Source organism: Carassius gibelio, chromosome A25 (assembly GCF_023724105.1).
Source record: "Carassius gibelio isolate Cgi1373 ecotype wild population from Czech Republic chromosome A25, carGib1.2-hapl.c, whole genome shotgun sequence".
Lineage (NCBI taxonomy): Eukaryota > Metazoa > Chordata > Actinopteri > Cypriniformes > Cyprinidae > Carassius > Carassius gibelio.
The window spans coordinates 3,613,739-3,633,329 of NC_068395.1; the positions used below are offsets into that span (position 1 = coordinate 3,613,739).

General features: G+C 34.0%; 1 protein-coding gene across 3 annotated transcripts; it reads left to right on the forward strand.

The window, feature by feature from the left end:
• Nucleotides 1–13,283: 13,283 nt before the first annotated feature.
• Nucleotides 13,284–18,059, forward strand: LOC127946641 (high mobility group protein 20A-like). Of its 3 annotated transcripts, none has more exons than XM_052543332.1 (9): nt 13,284–13,591; nt 14,362–14,437; nt 14,525–14,734; nt 14,969–15,101; nt 15,355–15,392; nt 16,518–16,590; nt 16,667–16,882; nt 17,428–17,560; nt 17,644–18,059. In XM_052543332.1, exons 2-9 carry the CDS (start codon nt 14,372–14,374, stop codon nt 17,645–17,647), a joined length of 873 nt encoding a protein of 290 aa, XP_052399292.1. In that variant the 5' UTR covers nt 13,284–13,591; nt 14,362–14,371; the 3' UTR covers nt 17,648–18,059. The 3 variants fall into 3 exon arrangements, with proteins under 3 accessions (XP_052399292.1, XP_052399291.1, XP_052399289.1); XM_052543329.1 differs by having other exon boundaries at nt 13,285–13,591; nt 16,515–16,590; XM_052543331.1 differs by lacking the exon at nt 17,644–18,059 and having other exon boundaries at nt 16,515–16,590; nt 17,428–17,564.
• Nucleotides 18,060–19,591: the final 1,532 nt, after the last annotated feature.

Below are 19,591 nucleotides of genomic sequence, written 5' to 3' on the forward strand. Positions count from 1 at the left end.
TGAGGGATTTGATTCTTACAAACATGTACCTTTTCACTTTACCAGACATTAATTGATGGACTGGAGTCGTGTTAATTAATTATGGATTATTGTGATGTTTTTATCAGCTGTTTGGACTCTCATTCCGACGGCACCCATTCACTGCAGAGGATGCATTGCTGAGCGTCTGGAGTAATGTTACATTTCTGCACATCTGATGAAGATAGAAGCACATCTACATCCTGAATGGCCTGAGGGTGAGTACATTTTCAAGTAATGTTCATTTTTGTGTGAACTATTGCTTTAACAAATCAGTGATATCCTGCTACAGTATATGAAATTGCTTGTTCAGACTTTATTTGGCAGGTTGGGACAACATTCAAGGAAATACTATACTAACATGTGTTTTATGTGGCTTCAAAGTAAATACACATTTCTTAGTATCTATATGCTGGATAAAATGTAATTTCCTTTTTTTTTTTTACAGTGTAGCTGTATAAAAATATATAAAGCGTTCTGTTCACGTCTTCATCTATAAAAGAGTTGTCAGCTACTTTCGCTGCAAAATGAAATACTGTATAAATCTTCAGTCTTCAAAGAGGTCTTAATTACCACAGTTACAGAAAGAAAGAGGAAAAAAGTCTTAATTTCATCAAAACAGCTTGAAACTCAAATGTTTTGCATATTATTACATTACCTTTACTGTTAAAAATAGAGGTTCTTATAAAAACCAAAAAGGCTTTTAGTTCTTTTGTAGTTCCACAAAGAACTATTATACTTTAGAGATTTTATTATTATTTTATGAAATTCATATTTTCATTTAACAAGGATCAATAACAGTAAAAAAAGACATTTATATTGTAACAATATAATTATATTTCACATTACTACTGTTCTTTTTATTCATCAAAGGATCCTCCAAAAATTGTATTATGGTTTCCACAAAAATATTAAACAGCACAGCTGATTTCAACATTGATAATATTAGGAAAAGTTTCTTGAGCAGCAAATCAGATTGATTTCTGACGGATAATGTGATGCTGAAGACTGGAGTAGTGATGCTGTAAATTCAGCTTAATAAATAAATTACATTTTAATATATATTATATATTTGAATATATTTAAATAGACAACAGTTTTTTTACATTTCATTAATATTTCATATTACCGTATTGTTTATAAAAACAAAAGCCTCCTTTGTAAACATAAGAAACTTATTTCAAAAATACTGTAAATATATATGTAATAAAACAATAATTTAAAGTAGTTTCCAAATAGGTTAGTGGTTATTTAAACCTAAAACAAAATCAGTATTGAGTCTTTTGTAGAAAAGCTATATAGGTTCATTCCTATTTTAAATTCATAATTTAAAGAAATGGTTCCTTGATAAATAAATAAAAATTGCTTTTTGTGGAAGTGCTGCCTAAAAGTGCTGTATACACGGAGTTCAACAACTATTTGTTTGATTTGCATAATTCCTTTAGAGAATCAGAGGCTGAGACATCACAGATGGACGTGTAAATAAACCACACTATCAGCAGCAGCAATTCATTCGGAGTCATTTAAATTCAGTTTCCAGGTCACTAAATCCTGGAATTGAACATACAACCTTTGCAGCGGCTCCCATATTCCTCTCACTCTTACACTTACTGCTGCGTGGAGGAGCAATCAGAGGTTAAACTATTAGATCCCAGACTCCTGGAACAGATCAGGGCCATCCACACCTGGAAATAAACCTGCAACCGTTCCATCAGCCTCCTGTCCTTTACCTTTAGACGAAAACAGCCAAGGGTCTCACTCACACTTCCACATTTATTGTATAATGGCACACACACACACACACACACACACACCATCGTGTTTAATCTTTCAGTGTCCGTGTGATTTACAAGCAGATCATGCAATATTGCAGCATCAGCCGTGACCAGAATGATCTCGACACAACAAACATCTGTCCAGAGAGCTCGTTACGGTCAGTGTGGTCACGATCCAATCAGATTTATTCCTTGAACACTGTAAATACGGTTAGTCGACACACTCTAAATAAAATATCATTGTGAATGTTAATCAATAAATACACTGACACCTTAAATAATCTGATCACAGAGTGGCACGATAAGGGTCCAGATATACAATGACTAATAGTACTATTAATACTAGAATATGAAACAATATGATATATTTTTTGGCCTGAAACAAATTGCTAATATGCAAACCAGGGGCTCTTTTGGAGGAGAAAAAAAGGTAGTGGTTCCACAAAAAGAAAATAATAAAGAGTACAAAATCAATAAAATGATAGATGACATAATCTACTTTATGGGCTGGTGTCACTGTTACAGAGTTAATTTTGATAAGTGATTTATATATGTTTTTCAATAGCCTATAAGATCCCACCTGGAAAACATGCAATATAAGCCATAAAGGGCTTAATAATGTCTTTATACTATAAATAAATCGTATTTGATTGTATTTTTGTCTTTGTAATTAAAAATGGCCTTGTAAATAAATGATACATTTAGAGCTACAGTAAGTGTTTTGATTAGCGATCATGCATTAATTTGTACAAAAAGGGTGGAAAAAATCATAATTTACATAAGTTTCTTTCTTCTGTTAAACACACAAAAATTTATATTTTGAAGAATAAAAGAAATAATTAAAAAAAGAAATTCATACAGGTTTGGAGCAACAAGGTTTTTTATTTGCATTTTCAGGCCCCCAAAAGGTTTTTGTCAAGTAAATGAATAGCCAGAACGCATTAAAAGTTTTTAATTTTTAGTTTAAAATTTTGTAAACAGACCTATAAGAGAGAGAGAACTTTAAAGTTTCATCTGATAATAAAATAAAAACTTTCTCTCTGTTTGACCCAAACGTCTGTTAGTTCTGGACTCTTGAGTGATGAATCTAAATGCAGATATTGATTAACTTTCAGGCTAAAAAATGCAGAATCAGATTCTCTGCTGCTTAAAAGCATCAAGTGCTTCTCCAGAGAGCAGCATCTCCTTTTTTATTAAATCAATGACTTCCATAACCTCCAAAAGGGCCATGAGCCAGTCTGGGGGTGGAGAGGTTCCTTTAATGTCCTACGGCAATGCTCTGAACTTCCTGTTATCTCAGACCAAATCGAAACATTAAAAACTTGCTTGATCGATAAAAGTCAGTGGCTCTGCATTCCTAGGCCTGCTAAAAACATCCTGATGTATTATAGACAGACGTATGTGACCTAGCTTTACTTTTGGAGACAGAATGACAAATGTTAGCCAGGTCTTAAATCTTCTTTAGGGAAGTATTGTTAAAAAGAAATATGGGCTAAATAATGTATCTATACACTTGAAAACAAGCTATGAGTTGTATTTTGGGGTATTAATTAAGGTTGCAGTTATATAACAATAATGTGCGATTTAATTAATAAATATATGCTCTCCGTGAATGCTGTAAATGCTCAAGCAGTAAATGCTGCTCCACACAAACTTGTCTCAGCACCAAACATCTTCCCAAATTTGTGATAAAAAGTGATTAACAACAAAACAAAAGCTTTAAGGCCTCCCTGCGGCTTCCTGTCAAAATAAAAGTTTGATGTTTTAATGTTTTGAAACTGAAAAAATAAGACCAACATAAACATTAATATTGAAATTTTACAGTTGTAATGTAAAATAAAATGATTATTGAATTTTTTTCTTAAATATTTGAATATTTTGTAGTGAAATACTGCAATAGTAATATTTCATTTTTATTAAGTAATTTTTATAATTGTATTTAATAATAATAACAGTAACAAGTAATATTTATTTACTTATTTATTTACATAATTATTATTTTATTCTTATATTTATATATAATCACAGACGTTTTAGACAAATTGTGCAGTCCTAACTGTAATAATAATTATCCTATTTTAAGAACAACTGAAATTGACGAAAAGTCAATGGTTAGATTAGACTAAGATTATATTTTTAGTAGTGTGTTCAAACGATTAATCGCATCCAAAATAAAAGTTTTTGTTTACATAATATATGTATGTGTACTGTGTATATTTATTATGTTTATATAAATACACACACATATAGTGTATTTTTTAAAAAAACATGTACAGTATATATTTATATTCCTATATTTTATATGATATATAAATATATTTAATATATAAACATAAAAAAATCCTAAATATATACATCCATGTGTTTGTATTTATATACACATAATAAATATATACAGTACACATACATATATTATTTAAACAAAAACGTTTATTTTGGATGCGATTATTCGCGATTAATCATTTGACAGCACTAATTATATTTTTATTTAATAATATAAGTTATAATAACAACATTGTTGTTGTTGTTGTTGTTGTTGTATATTATTGTTGTTGGTGGTAACTGTGTACAATACAAACATGAATCACTGAATTCATCAAATGATTCATTTCTGATTTTCTTTTTGCTGTAAAATGCAAAAGAGAAATCTACATTTCTAGTCTTAGCTGGTTTAATTTTATCTTCATCTGACAAGTACACAAAACTAGGAGACCATCTAAGACCATCAAATCAAAACGAATGTTGTCAGCATGTTGAATTTAATGAATTATCGTATTCAATGTGGTTTTAAGTAGAAAGACCAAAATAGCATTTTCTTGTAAATGCTCTTTTCCTCTAAATTCCCTTACTCCATTAATCTTTGCAAATTATATTTTTTTAGAGTCTAGTTCTTTCAGATTTGTAAAAGATGGGCTCATAATTTCCTGGAGTGATCAGTTTCTGTCTCTCTCCGAGTGGACCTCTGTCCGGTGCGGTTTAGGGGGATCTGGCACCTCTCCGCAGCACCTGAGCTCTGTGACACAGCTGCTGATTACTGCAGTGTGTGACACACTGCTGCGACACACACTCTCTGATCTCTCTCTGGCGCTCCCTAATCAGCAATCAAGAGCTCCAAACGTTCCTCCACTTTAGATGATCCCAGATGCTCCAAACATTTCCACCAATTTTGCTGGGCAGCGTTTTGGCAGCGATTCTCATCAAAACATGCATTTTCCTCTACTGTTCTTCTAATTGAGCTCAGCACCTTGTCTGATATTCAGTCTTCTAGAATCAATAAAATGAACTGAACACGGGTTAACATAATACTATCAAGCATTTCACAAATAAGCTTAAAATAGCTCAATCAATGTGTTACCTATGGCTTTCTGATGATGATAAACAATAATCAATAAGCCACAGTTATTGAATTCCCTACATGGTGAATGCAAATCTTTCAAGACAGCCATACAAAAAGATTATTTACAATCATTTGATGTCAATTTTATTTAATAATATAAATAATAATTTTTATTATTAACTGTGTGTTGGCTATACTGTATGTACGTCTGTGTATTAGCGGTGGGGATTTTTACAGGTTACATTATTATTAAATGATTCATTCATAAGGATTTATTTAACAACGCTGCTAATGTTGCTCACAGACTCACTTTGATTAATTCTGTTTCTGCTTAGTTTCGAAGCTGTTTTTTGTTGTTACTGTTGTTGTTGTTTGATGAGCTAAAAATAAATGTACCCTAATTAAAGGCTATTAAGTTGTTAAATGTAATTATTATTATCCTAAATTATATCTTGCTCTGTCTCTAATTAGCATGAACACTCCATCACAAAAGTGGTTAAGTTAATTTAACCCATGAAATTAGTGTGTGTTGAGGTTAGACGAGACAAACCTGTTTTCCGCTTGCTTTCTTGCTCTGAAAACATACCTGCAACAGAACATCTGTTTGGTGTGAGGAGTAAAGCTGGTAACAGGAAGACGGCTGGTTTAACATAATCATCCCAGAACAAGACCTTTAATCCCAGGTTGCTCCAGATGGTCTGAACCTGTAACACATTCATGCTGACATCACAGAATCAAGAGTTAGACTGTGTGGAATATTTCCAATTCATATTAAGGTAGAAATTATATATGAATTTACTTATATTACTTACATTACGTACATTTTACTGCTGATATATAACCATGTATGTGACAATATCTTGAATTATTATTTTTAAAGGTGCGCAAAGCTGACCTCCAAACGTCATCCACCTGGAACTGCTTCCGTGTACAACAGTGAGCGCAAGCTACATTAAAGTGATGATTACGTTTTGAATATGGATATTTTTCTTACAAAAACACATCGATTCATTATAGAAGGCCTTTGTTCACCCCCCAGAGCTGTGTGACACTTTTTTTTTTTTGTTTGTTATGGATTGGCACTTTTTATTTACCTTCTTTCGGAATGATGCATGCAACACCGGCTAAATGCCATGAAACACCTTGAAAGATCAAAGATTATTTTTAATATAACTCTGACTGGATTCATCTGAAAGGAGAAAGTCATATACACATATGACCTGAGGGTGAGTGATTTATGGGGTAATTTTCATGTTTGGGTGAACTAACCCTTTAATATTAAAAAAGCAGACTTGGTGGTAGGCTCTTTTGGCTTGTAAGCAACCACATACTGTAGCAACAAGTAAAAAACACCTTAGTGACCGCATATCAACAGAACACCCTAACGATGAGTTTTATGCTTTTATTTTCTTAATAAAAGTTCATTTTAATTATTCAAAGAGAGCTGGCGAACCCTGTCGAGGTCTTGAATGAGATGCAGAGTCGTGGCACTCCGTTTGAGTTGAGTTTCAGGCATAATTTGTGTCAGTAAACTCCCTGGAGTGCTGTCGGGATGATATATTGATCCGGCAGCTCTGCTGTGTGACTGACAGCAGCTCAGCGCGGCAGGAGACGCTGCTGTTTACATGATTCTCCAATGACTCACCGCCATGTGGCTTCAGCATGCATAAATTAGCATCTTATTTCTTACAGTAAAAAAAATAATATATATATATATATGTGTGTGTGTGTGTGTGTGTGTGTGTGTGTGTAAAAGCTGAAGTAAAATCAATGTTATATGAAGAAATTAAACATTTTAGAACATTATGATATTGGCGATGTAAAGGAACATAAAACTAGTACATGGATATATTACATAATTCCAAGTGCTACATTTATAATTTATGGAAGCCCATTTCCACCCCCCCCAAAAAAAGTAATAAAACATAAATTTAAAATCAAATGTAATTTACATTTTATCTGATATTTCGGAGTTATTTTTTTCTTCTGAATTTCCAGTTTACATCTTGCAAACCTTACTTTTTTCTATTAACTTCGGCTTTGCATCTCCCAATTTGGGGTTTTGCTTACACCATGGAGTAAAATAAAAAATAAAAATTCTTGGAATTTTGAGTTTGTATCTTGGTTTTTTTTTTTTTATCAAAATTGCGAGTTTAGGCCTACAACTTGTGATTCTCTGTTTATATCTCACAGTTGTCTGTTTATATCTTTTATTCCACCATGGAATGCAGAATAAAGGTAATTGTGACTCGGTTGTGAACACAATTCTGACTTTATTGCAATTGCAAATTTCTATCTCAAAATTCTAACTTTTTTCTCAGTATTCTGATATCTCAAAATTTTGACTTTTTTTCTCAGAATTGTGAGGGGAAAAAGTCAGAATTTTGAGATTTAAAAAACCATGTGATTAGAGACCAATTAAAGCATACAGCATACCTGGATAATTACACATAGCTTTATATACACATGTATAAATGTGTATACAGTATATATTATGCATATACACAGCAGGATGTCTTCAGCCTTTTTTATTATTTTTCTGTGGACTGAATGTTGCTGTTCAAATAAATATAAGGTATCTGGCAAGCGACTGCAGTGTACTGGGAACTATTCTCTCCTTTCTAAATATTTTAGAAACCCACAACAAGTCTAAAATCCTCTTTGAAATAATGATAAACAAAAGATTACAGTACATTTAAGGAACTTGCTTAATGAAGTATTCAGTAAATGCTCGTATTCATAAAAAATAAACTATTAGTGAGATTTTTTAACTTACATCGAGGTCAAGTTGAGAGTTTATTTGTTGCATTGACTGTAGGGTATCATTGATATGAGCTTCTGAAGGCTCATTCTAAACTATATAACAATAAATGGAATGCTTTTTATGCTCTTTATGCAACTATGTATGTATGTTTCTGTCTAAGTGGGCGCTCTTGGCCAGAATATTGCAAGACTACCACAAGCAGGCTATGAGAAAGTGAGCATCCGGTTCTGCCCTTTCATGAAGGTGAGGGAGATTTTTTCCCGATGACTTTAATCTTGGAGACGCCGCTGAGCTGTGGTAATTATGAGCGCTTCAGAAAAGGAAGATTAACACTCTGCTTTTCAATTAACAGCCTGGAAATGTGATTATACAGCAGCACGTTTCTCAAGGGGGGGAGGTCTGTCCTGGCCACTTCATTCCTCTCTGCTGCGTTTGTTTTAATGGCTCTCGGTAAAGCTAACAGCGGAGAGTGTTTCTGGCTTCATTAGTGATGAAACTAACACTTATCACGTTCTCCCAAAAGTTCCCGAGCAACGGAGAGACGGGAGACGAGTGTGTGTGTCCGCGGATTAGACTCAAGGATTAACATTGATGCAGACAATGAGGAACCGACAATTAAAACAGATTAATTAGGGGAGAAATTTCTCTCGCAGGGGTCAACACAAACACTAGCTCGGCCCTGGAGGAACGAACACACAGCTCAGCACTAACAGAGCTTACTGAGCCCCAGATAAAAGAACTGCACCCAGTGTCCTCTTGATGTTGTTCTTAAGTGAATGTGGAGCTTTGGAGAGGAGCTGATTCCTCAGCGAGGCATGCCTCTTCACAGCCTGAGAGCTTTCAAAGCATTGTGAAATGTCATCTGCAATGTTTTGTTTTAATTATTTCTGCTACATGCAGCTATGTGCTGAGTGAAGCTGTATATTCAGAAGGGCAGGACTTGATTTTGTCCATCTGGATTTGATTGGATCAAGCAGACCATCCTATACTGTTTTATAGAAATAAGTATTGTCCTCAGATGTGATTGGCTGAGTGACATGTTTGTTTTGTTAGTCTGTGTATTAGTGGAAGTGCTAATTTTGTATTATAATTGAGATTTATTAATATTTATAGGCTATGTAATATAAATATTCTAATATTATTTAAATTTTAGGTAAAGTTTTATTAATTGTGTTGTGTTTGTCATTTTTTAACTTGTAACTATAAGTTTTAACTTCAGTTTTAGTTATTTTAGAACATCAAATGAAAATGAGAAATATTGCCATGGCAATTATCTGAAATAAAATGTTGTGTCAGTGTTTATTAGTGTTATTTTAGTTTCACTGAGATGCTGTTTTTATTAATTATTATTTAAATCAGTTTTTATTTTCATATTTTCTATTTTCATTGTAGTTTTTTTGTAGATTTTTTTGCAATTATGTTGTGTTCTTTTATCATTTCTGTTGTTTTAGTTTTTTATGTCTATATAGTTTTTATCAATTTTATTTTATATTTTATTTTTTTTGCAATTTAGCATGTCTAGTTAAATTAAATTAAAATGAGAAATGTTGAGAAAATTTTATTTTAGTTAATTTTTATTTTAAGTAATGAAAATAATCTTTTATGGTTTTAGTTTTAGTTTTAATTAACTAAAAACCTTGTTTTGTTTTGTTTTGTTTTGTTTTGTTTTGTTTTGTTTTTTTTGTTTTGTTTTTTTGTTTTTGTTTTTTTTTTGTTTTCTTTTGTTTTCTTTTGTTTTGTTTCGTTGTTGTTGTTGTTGTTTATGATTAATTTATTTCAAGTAAAGAAAATGTTTTTTATGGCATTAGTTTTGGTTAACAACCCTGATTACTGGTGAGGATTTTTACTGACTCTTTCTTCAAGTAACATTGTTATGTGAATCATTCACTGAACTGGTTCATTCAATACTGAATAATTCATGAACAAAATAAGTTAAGAGTGAATCATTTAACTGTTCATTCATCCCATTTGTTCATACACACTTTCATTTATTAGGCTAAATAGAGTTTGTGGTTTCATATTAATTTAGGATAACAAATAAGTGTTTTTAATCATTTCCACAAATTTGTTCCTAAGTGTGCGTAAGGCACTCAATATTAACTTGAGGCAGAGAAAGTTACTTCATTTTGATGGACAAGTTTAAAAACAACAGTTTTTTTCTTTTAGAATGACATGCACCGATGAATCATGCACAGTTATATCAGCTACCAGGAGAAATTATCAAGAAAACAAACTGACCTCCAGCTAAGAAGCTTTTAATGTAAGGCTTTCTACAGTGTCTAGCAGAACCTTGGGTAACATGGCAGATCTCAAAAATGCAATGTTTTATTTAGTTACTGTTCAGCTGTTTGGTGTTCCCCACCAACCAAGGCCTTAAACCAGCACCTGTTAGACCCGAATCTTCTGAGCAGGGCTTGCTTGATTGTTTTTAATATAAAAAATTCAATTTTTGGCAAATGTAAAACCTTAAACAATTAATTATGTAAATGTACAAGTATAGGTGACACGAGTACAACTGTAAAAAGCAGGACTGATTCTGAAAGCTGTTTCCCGTCCTGAAAAAGGATCATAGCGCTTTACCAAACACACTCACACACTCTTTCAGGGTCGTTCCTCACACTAAAGTGTCAGAGCTACAGATCAATATCACACTGAAGCAGATCTCTGTCTCTCTGCGCTCCGCTTGTTAAATGTTCTCAGTCACGTGGCTTTTGCCGAATGTATGATGAGTGGAAGGGTAAATATTTTCCAGGCAAATCCTGCAATCTGGCAGACAGCTGGGATTCCTGGTGGTGTGGAGAGCAGATGACACACCTTGCGGTAACTTCTCATGCTCTTGCGCAATATATTTATACTCTTTTGTGTCACTGTGTCTCATTCTTCAGGTGCGCATGAATGCGTTAAATGCTAAAGGCAGAGTCTCATCGAATCTTCTCACCACTGCACTTTGAAATGCAAACTTACAATTAATATTGCTTATATTTATGGGTATCATACTGACTAATGAATACCCTAGTAGCAACCACTATAGCGACTGCTTAGCAATGTGATGGGAAGTTTTATAAAGGCAAGTACTAATATAATAATTCAAAAAAGCATAAATTATTTTTTTGAAGTTTGGGTTTAGTAGGATTTTTGAAAAACACTGATTTGCCCAAAATCGATTGCAGTTTTTCTACAGACCGCACGCGATCTTACTGGGATACTTGTTTCAATAGATTTCCTGTCTTTTTCTGTCTCCTGAGCTCAAGGTTAATGTACTTAATGCACTTCTTTTATAAGGTGAAATAGTGAACAGACATTAAACAGAGGCAGACAGAGGTTTTTTAGCTCAGCGTGAGCCAACAGACTCAAACTACTGTCAAAGAGCTGTCAGGAACACGGGTGAAGAGAGATACACACATCACAAAGAGAGAGGTTCTGCCCCAGATCTGCTTACCCAAACCTCATCTGACTAACAGACAGACACTCACCTGCACAACTAGACTTCTTAAGAGTCTATAGGAATAGTTCACCCTGATAAAGTCACAGTGGTTCAGAATGACATGAACTATGAAGCATTGGGGGTGAATCTGTTTTTCTGGAGTTTAACACTGGAGAGGCTGGAGATTGATTATCAGCAATTTTCACGATCCATCAGGGGTCTATCTGGTGCAGGGCGACTGCAGAGACACCCACAATCTCTGGCATTGATCTGCTGTAATCACGAAATGGCAAAATAACAATAATCAATTCTGCACTAGGGGGTCATGAGACATATATGTGTGTGTGTGTGTGTATATATATATATATATATATATATATATATATATATATATATATATAATTTCATTTTATTTTATTATTATTATTATTGTATGTATGATTTTGTAATGTAATGTAATGTTATATAGTGTATTCTTAAAAATATTAAATATTAATATGCATTTTTTTAAGTCTTAATGTTTTTTATTTTTATACACAAAATTTTTAATTGATAAACATATTTTATAACATATTTTAATAATATTAATACGTTTTCAAATAAGTTGTTAATATAATTTAATATTTCAATTTGATGAAGTTAATTTGATTGAAAATTCATTTCAGTTAATATTACATTGATTATTTATTACTACATGTATTTTTACATTGTTTTATTATTTTTCATTTCATTTAAATATTATTGTTGTTGTTATAATTTAACAGTTTAAGTTTTTATTTTATTTTATTTTACTTTTTATTTTTTATTTAAGGATACATTTGATTTTTTTTTTTTTTTTTTTTATTCTTTCAGTTTATTTATTTATTTTTTTTTTTTTTATTATTATTATTATGAACAATTCCGGTGCTCTGTTCCTTTTACAGGATGAAGTAAAATCTTCATCCGGACGCCAAACTATTCCAGAATCTTGGCTGTAAATGCAGCTACCTTATTCTTCCAAGACGATAATAAACAACAAAAACATGCCTCCATGTCAGGCAAAGGGTCACCTCATTAACTTCATGAAATGATGTTCACATTTCCCAAGCCCTCAGGCATGAGCAGCAGCAGAAAGACTATATGTCACTGTGATATCATTTATATGGACATGAAACTGATCCCTCAGACCACATGGATTAATTACAGCCTTCAGCACATTTTCAGACTGTCTGTAATTCTTTCAGACATAATGGAAAGTGTTTATGGAAACATGAATTGTCTTTACCCTCAGCACATACACAGTCAACTGTAATTCACACCTTCCTTCAACACTTTAGCTTCCTTTAGACCTGCTGTGAAGAGAGAGTCGGAGTGTGAAAGTGATCTGACAGTCTTCAAATAACAGCTTAGATGAACGTGTGAAAAAAGAAGGGCTGCCTCTAGCAAATAGATATATTTATATCAAATATATTTAGTTATACGTAAATAGAACATTAAATTAATAAATAACTAAATATATAAGTACATGAAAATATATATACTTAATCCAATATAAACCAAAAAAAAGTATGATTACAGAACAGTAACCAATTGAAAATAATAATCGATGAACATGATCAACATATGGCCAGTAGATGGCAGTGCGACAAAGAAATTAAATCGGTAGAGCTGCAACAACAAAACAGAAGATGTACAAAGTGGGCGGGGCGTAATGGTTATAAAATTGTTTTGGATTGGTCAGATGTTCAAAGTCACATGGTGAAAAGTAGAAAAGTAGAGCTTATCACTTTTTTGCATTACTAAATAATTTTTGGACAATATTAAAATGTTAAATTATTATAATATATATCATGTTGTTGTGTATTAGTACTCATTCCAATTTTTTATAAATAAAAAAAAAGTTGAAAGAAAATTAAGTCGTTGTGTCGGTTGCACTTGCAGCTTGTGGCCAGCGGGGGGTAGCAACACTACATTAATCCATCCAAACCATAGCATGATCCAAATCCGTCTAACCTCCAGCAGCGCTCCATCGCCCGCGATAAAGCTCATTAATTGAGGCGGAGCAGGCGATGATGAGGGTTAGGATGAAGATCGTGATGATGAGGAGAGAGAGATCGGGGAGCTGCGAGGACTGAGAGCGCATGAGGGAGAGCTTCCTGTCGCCGCATGATGATGACGTCAGCCGGCTCCCTGTATTGTTTTGGCTCGGAATATTTTTCCTCTCTAAAATTCCTGAAATAAACACATTAAAGACGCGATTTTATACCCGATTACAGCCTGAGATCAAACCACAGGTGAGATGATTGATGTCGGGCAGGTTTTGAACGACTGTAATGCTTCGGTAGATAATGAGTTTTTACAATCTTCTTTGCCAAAGAACGCCGTGGTTGTGCTATAGTGTAATGATTGTATGGGAATACTACGGTGCCTAAATTATTATTATATGAATTTACAATAGTATTTCAAATAATTATTAACGTTAACATATCGATAACCAGTAATAAGAAGGCCATGGTAAGTTACATATCCAAAAATAAGGTATTAATGGTACTGTATTCATAAAACCATGGTAATACCAATAATTAAATGAAAGTACATTACACAACAAAACAAACTTACTGACAGAAGTAAGAATATATATATATATATATATATATGTGTGTGTGTGTGTGTGCGTTTTATTATATACTTAGTTTGTATTTTATATATGTTTATTTTTTTATGTATTAGTGAATTTTGTTGATTTATATATTTATGTAGAGGTTTTATTTATATTAATACATTTTATTTATATTAATGTATTTTGAATATATATATATATATATATATATATATGTGTGTGTGTGTGTGTGTGTGTATTAAAGCATGAAAATATAAGATAAAAAAAGTATTTTATATATATATACATGTTCTTAAAGTTAATAAACATAACTGAAATGTAATCAAATATGAAAATCAAATACAATCAAATGTTATACATGTAAATTTGAGCTTTGATTTATTTTTTACATGCTGAATCCAATCATCTTCTCTTTTTACATCACTTCTATATGTGAAACTAAAGGTCGGAGGTCATGGAGGAGCAGAGTGGGTCACCGGGGGCCAACACAGACAACAGCAGCCAGCGCAATGGAGATGAGGTGAGTAGATCATGTGATCGTTGAGCCCGCGCTGTGTTTGCACAGGTCGAGCGGTGTTAATGAATCAGTGAACGCTGTTTCTGGCAGAAACCTCGCAGGAGCAGCTGGACCAAAGGCAGGAGGAGGAAGAAGCCACTTAAGGACAGTAACGCCCCCAAAGCCCCCTTGACAGGATACGTGCGCTTCATGAATGAGCGCCGCGAGCAGCTGAGGGCGGAAAGACCAGACGTGCCTTTCCCAGAGATCACCAGGATGCTCGGGAATGAATGGAGCAAACTGCCTCCGGAAGAGAAACAGGTCCGGAGACACATACACATATACTATTCAAACAGAAAGCAGTTCTTTTAAATTGTAATAATATTCCACAATATATCTTACTATTTTTACATATATATTTTTGCTTTGGTGAGTATAAGAGAGTTCTTTCACAAACATGGAAATATCTTAATTATTCCACACTTTTGGTGTTTAAAAATAAAGTTGAATACCTCTGTAGAGACTGACATCGCTCTCTGTCTCATTCTGTCTCAGCGGTATCTGGATGAAGCGGACAAAGATAAGGAGCGCTACATGAGAGAACTGGAGCAGTATCAGAAGACTGAAGCCTATAAACACTTCAGCAGGAAGGTGCAAGAGAAACAAAAAGGAAAGAGGCACAGAGGAGGTGCGAACACAGACGATCTAAGACACAGTGCAAAATAACTGTTGGCAGGTGAATTTAGACGAAGCTGCAGAAAAGAGGGACAGCCCCAGGCAATCTGAGCACATGTGATGTAGACTATAAAGTAGTGCCGAGCAGGATTTTGGACCAATGAGGTTTCACAGAGGGTGGTGCTTCACAGTAACTCAAAATAGAAATGAAGAGCATCACAAATCACTTGTTTAATCTAAAATTCCTCTCTCGCTCTCTTTATCAGATGCTGGAAGGCAGGCGTCTGGTGAATCACTTCATGAGGTAAAATATCGACCCTGAGGCCCACACAGAATCTGCACCTTTTTTTTTCTCGGGTCATAGAAAATCTGGAATTAACATAATTTTGTCTGGAAATGTTATGGAAAAAAATGATAAAATCCTAAACGCTTTAGTCAACATCTGTTTATACTTTGTATGTTTTGTATTATTCTAAAATATTTAATTTGGCATTTTTGCAAAGACTGGAAAAGTAATTAAAAATAAAATCTTAAACAGTCGTGGAAAACTCATGGCTAACTATATTCAATATCTTGTCAAATTTTGTAGTTTTATATATTTGAATAAATATAATAATGTAAAACAAAATATAATAACGTAATATAATAACGTAATAAAATAACGCTAAAGTATTTAATTAGCTACAATGTAAAAAAAAATCAAGTAATCATAAACTGTTAGAAAATTACTACAAAATCCACAGAAATGAATAAAATCTTAATAAAGTCATTAAAAACAATTGGAATATAACTACTTTTTTATTTTCTGAAATATTTTGTTAGCTATCTTATTAATTATTCCATTTCAAACTAATGGAAAAGTCATGAAAATTAAGTAGTGAAAAACTCAAAAGAAAACAAAAATATGTGTGTGTGTTTATGTGTATATATATATATAAGTATTTAAATATCTATATCTGTTAACCACAAACTACTGGAAAGTCATATAAAGTAATAAAAAAATTCAGAAATAAAATTTTACACAGTCATGGAAAACTCTTGACTTATTTTATTAATGTTCCTAGATTTTTAAATTTATATTTTAATGTAAATTTTCTTTTTTTTTTCTTTTTTTTTCAAATTTTTGTAAAATATTTAATAGGCTACACTGATTATAAAATGATCCTGTAATCCCAAACAACTGGAAAATAGAAATGTGTTGGTCAAAAGATGTGAAAACCACTATTTAAATATGATCAAATTTGTGTTAAATGATTGTTATTGATAGCTGGAATATGATCAATTTAGCCAGAATATTTAATAAACAGACTTGCAAGCAGCAGAGGACGGCCGTTGTAATTCTGTGGGTGCAGAAGAGGTCTATCTGACCATCTATGGCAGTTTGAGCAGTGATTTCAGACTGAACAACCTTCTGTCTGTCTCTCAGAAGGATCTGGAGATAAAGGATCGCTCTGTGTTTGACATTCCCATCTTCACTGAAGAGTTTCTGAATCACAGTAAAGGTGAGAGCAGAGTGCTGCTGAATGTGAGTCTGTCTGGAACGGTGTGATACACGTTCATTGATTGTGTGTGTTCTAGCACGTGAGGCTGAACTGCGGCAGCTGAGGAAGACCAATATGGAGTATGAAGAGCGTAACGCAGCGCTGCAGAAGCATGTGGAGAGCATGCATTCTGCCGTGGAGCGTCTGGAAGGAGACGTGCAGCAGGAACGCACACGAAACGGCCTCCTGCAGCAGCACCTGGACACCCTGCTCTCGGCCCTCACACACAGCTTCTCTGCCGTCCCCCTGCCCGGTAACACACACACACACACACACACACTCCCAGAGTTCACTGCAAAAACCTCTAGCCAGCTGGGTTCATTTAAACAGTGCTGCATATTTTTGTAGAAACCATGATGCATATATTTTTTCAGGATTCTCTGATCAGTGGAACGTTCAAAAGAACAGCATTTATTTGAAATGGAAATCTTTTGTAACATTAAAGCCTCCTTTCTGAAAAAAAAATAAATCTGAAGTATTATAAATAAAATACATTTTCAACATAATCTTTTCAACTAAAAATAAACCTGTCAATGTTTGCTTTGTTCATGGTTCCAACATATACCTTTGTTTTATTTCCAAACACGCTTCTTCATTATATTTGTGTGATTTATACAAGCTTTGTGATCCTAAATTCTAAAAACAACTCATTAGAAAGATGTTTGATCTGTGGATCAGATGTAATGGTAAAATCCTTAGAAGCAGAAATAGGAATTCAAATAGAATAGTGCTTTGCAATGACAATAAAAGTGCAAATGTGGTGTACTTTCCCTGACTGTCCTTCCCATGTGCCTTCAGGCAGCGGCGAGACGCCCACACTCGATTCCATCGGCTCCTACATGAAGAAGCTTCACGGCATCATTCTGTCCAACCCACAGGAGCACCAGCACCTGATCAGCACCGTCAGGGATGTGGTCAACCGCCTCGACAGGTAGCTGCACACCACACTATTCCTGCTTTTTTATGTGAATATTAACCAGAGTGTGACAATGCACTGCTCTGATTCACCCACAGGTAATTGAGAGGCCCCGCCCCTCGTGCAGTAGCCCCTCCTACACTGCTATGACCGCTTCTTGTGTCGAGCAGTAATTGTGTCCTATTATTTATTTTTTTACAATGCTGTTTTTATCTGCTTATTTTAAGATTTTATTTAGCAGTTGACATTTGCCATGCATTCAACAACAACAACAAAAAATGCAACATTATTTAAGCAATGATACGGTTTCCTCTGCAAGGGTACATGTTATTTTGATTTTAAGCTCAATTTTATACTTGTCGTTTCTTTCATGTTACATAAGAAAGTGAAAATGTTGTATTTGTGTGAGGAGAGGCAGGTTCATCTGTAGCTTGTGTCTTTGTGCCGGAGTTCTGGATTCCCTGTATGTTCTTGACATTTGAAGAATTCAATAAAGCAGATGTATGAAGACATTGATGAGTGTCTGATTCTCTCTCTGCTTCGGCTTGTTTGCTGGATGGTTGCTATTAATTAATTAGATTTTGTTCCTTCCGGGACAGCGGTGTTCTAGTTCTCAGCACAGACAGTCTGCTGAACTGCACACACTCTGCAAGGCCGGTACTGAACAGCTGTCAGCCAGGTGTGAATTAATTAAGGCTTTTTTACATGAATAAAACGGATGTCTGGGGTGAGATACGGTGACTGTTGTTTTTATTTAATGCAAGAGTGCTGTAAAATAGTCAAGCTACCTTAATGTAATACAGACTGCTTCGAAGCAGATTCAAAGCAATGAACATGATAATAATGTTATCGATGATTATGAACTTCAAAAATGAAACCATTTGCAATTCTGCTGTTAAAACAACTGGAAAAAAGGCTGTGTAGTGACATGATTCAGTTTGGAACTGCAACTCTTATTTAACAATTCCAACTTTTTTGTCTTTTTTTTTTCTTGCAGTTGTGAGTGAAAAGGTCATAATTGCTAGATACAAACTCTCAATTGACTTCTTTGCCATTATATACTGATTCTGAGTTTGTATCTCAGAATTTGCAGTTTACATCTGCACTGGCAATTCTGGGACATGTGTAATTTCCTGTGTTGCCATGTCTATTTCCTGTCAGACAGCAGGACTTCCTATCATCTGTGAGGAATAAAGTTTGTGTCATCCACTGCACAGAAAGTTCAGATGACCTAACTTCCCTTTAAACCTTGTGTCCTTCACTGTCTAAAATAAAGGGAAATGAAAGTAATAATACATAAATCAATTTAAAAAAAGGAACTAAAGTTACATTTTGTGAACAGCTCATTATTTTGAATTGGATCCTGTCAGTGAGTCAAATAATCACAAAACCAGTTCAAATGATTCACTTGTGAATTAGTTCCTAAAGTACTAAACTTACTGACTTAGTGATTACCACTGAAAAAAATGACATTTTCATCAGTGCTATTGTATATTTTCAGGACACTTTGAATATAGTTGTATAGACAACTTTTTATAATATTTTTTGCATCTCTTTTTTTTTAAGATGAATGCTTTTAATTCATTGAGATTGGAAGGGAAAAAAACTGAACATGCTTTTAAAAAATAGAAGAAATCATAAAATGAGACTCCCTTTTGTCCCTAGAGATGTTTTTCATTTCCTCAAATGAGAGGAACAACATATCAGAGAGGAGAGGAGAAAGGAGGAGAGGAGAGGGGGTCCGTCTGGATTAGGATGTGGCTTGTGTGAGTCATGAGATGTGGAGCTCATTTCCTGTCTCTTATACTGAACATCCACCCTGGACCCGCAGACAATGGAGTCACACAAACCAATAACCCACACACACTGAGCTCAGCAACACTCTCTGAATCAGCTTGGTCCTGTCATGGGGGAATTGGATTTTCCTGCGTTTCCGCACTGATGAAGGTCAACTTCTGACATTGTCATTCTTCCATATTCTGCCATAAATGGTGGTTTCGGGAATAAAATATTTCTCAAATTGCATTGCGATGTATCATGAAGAGC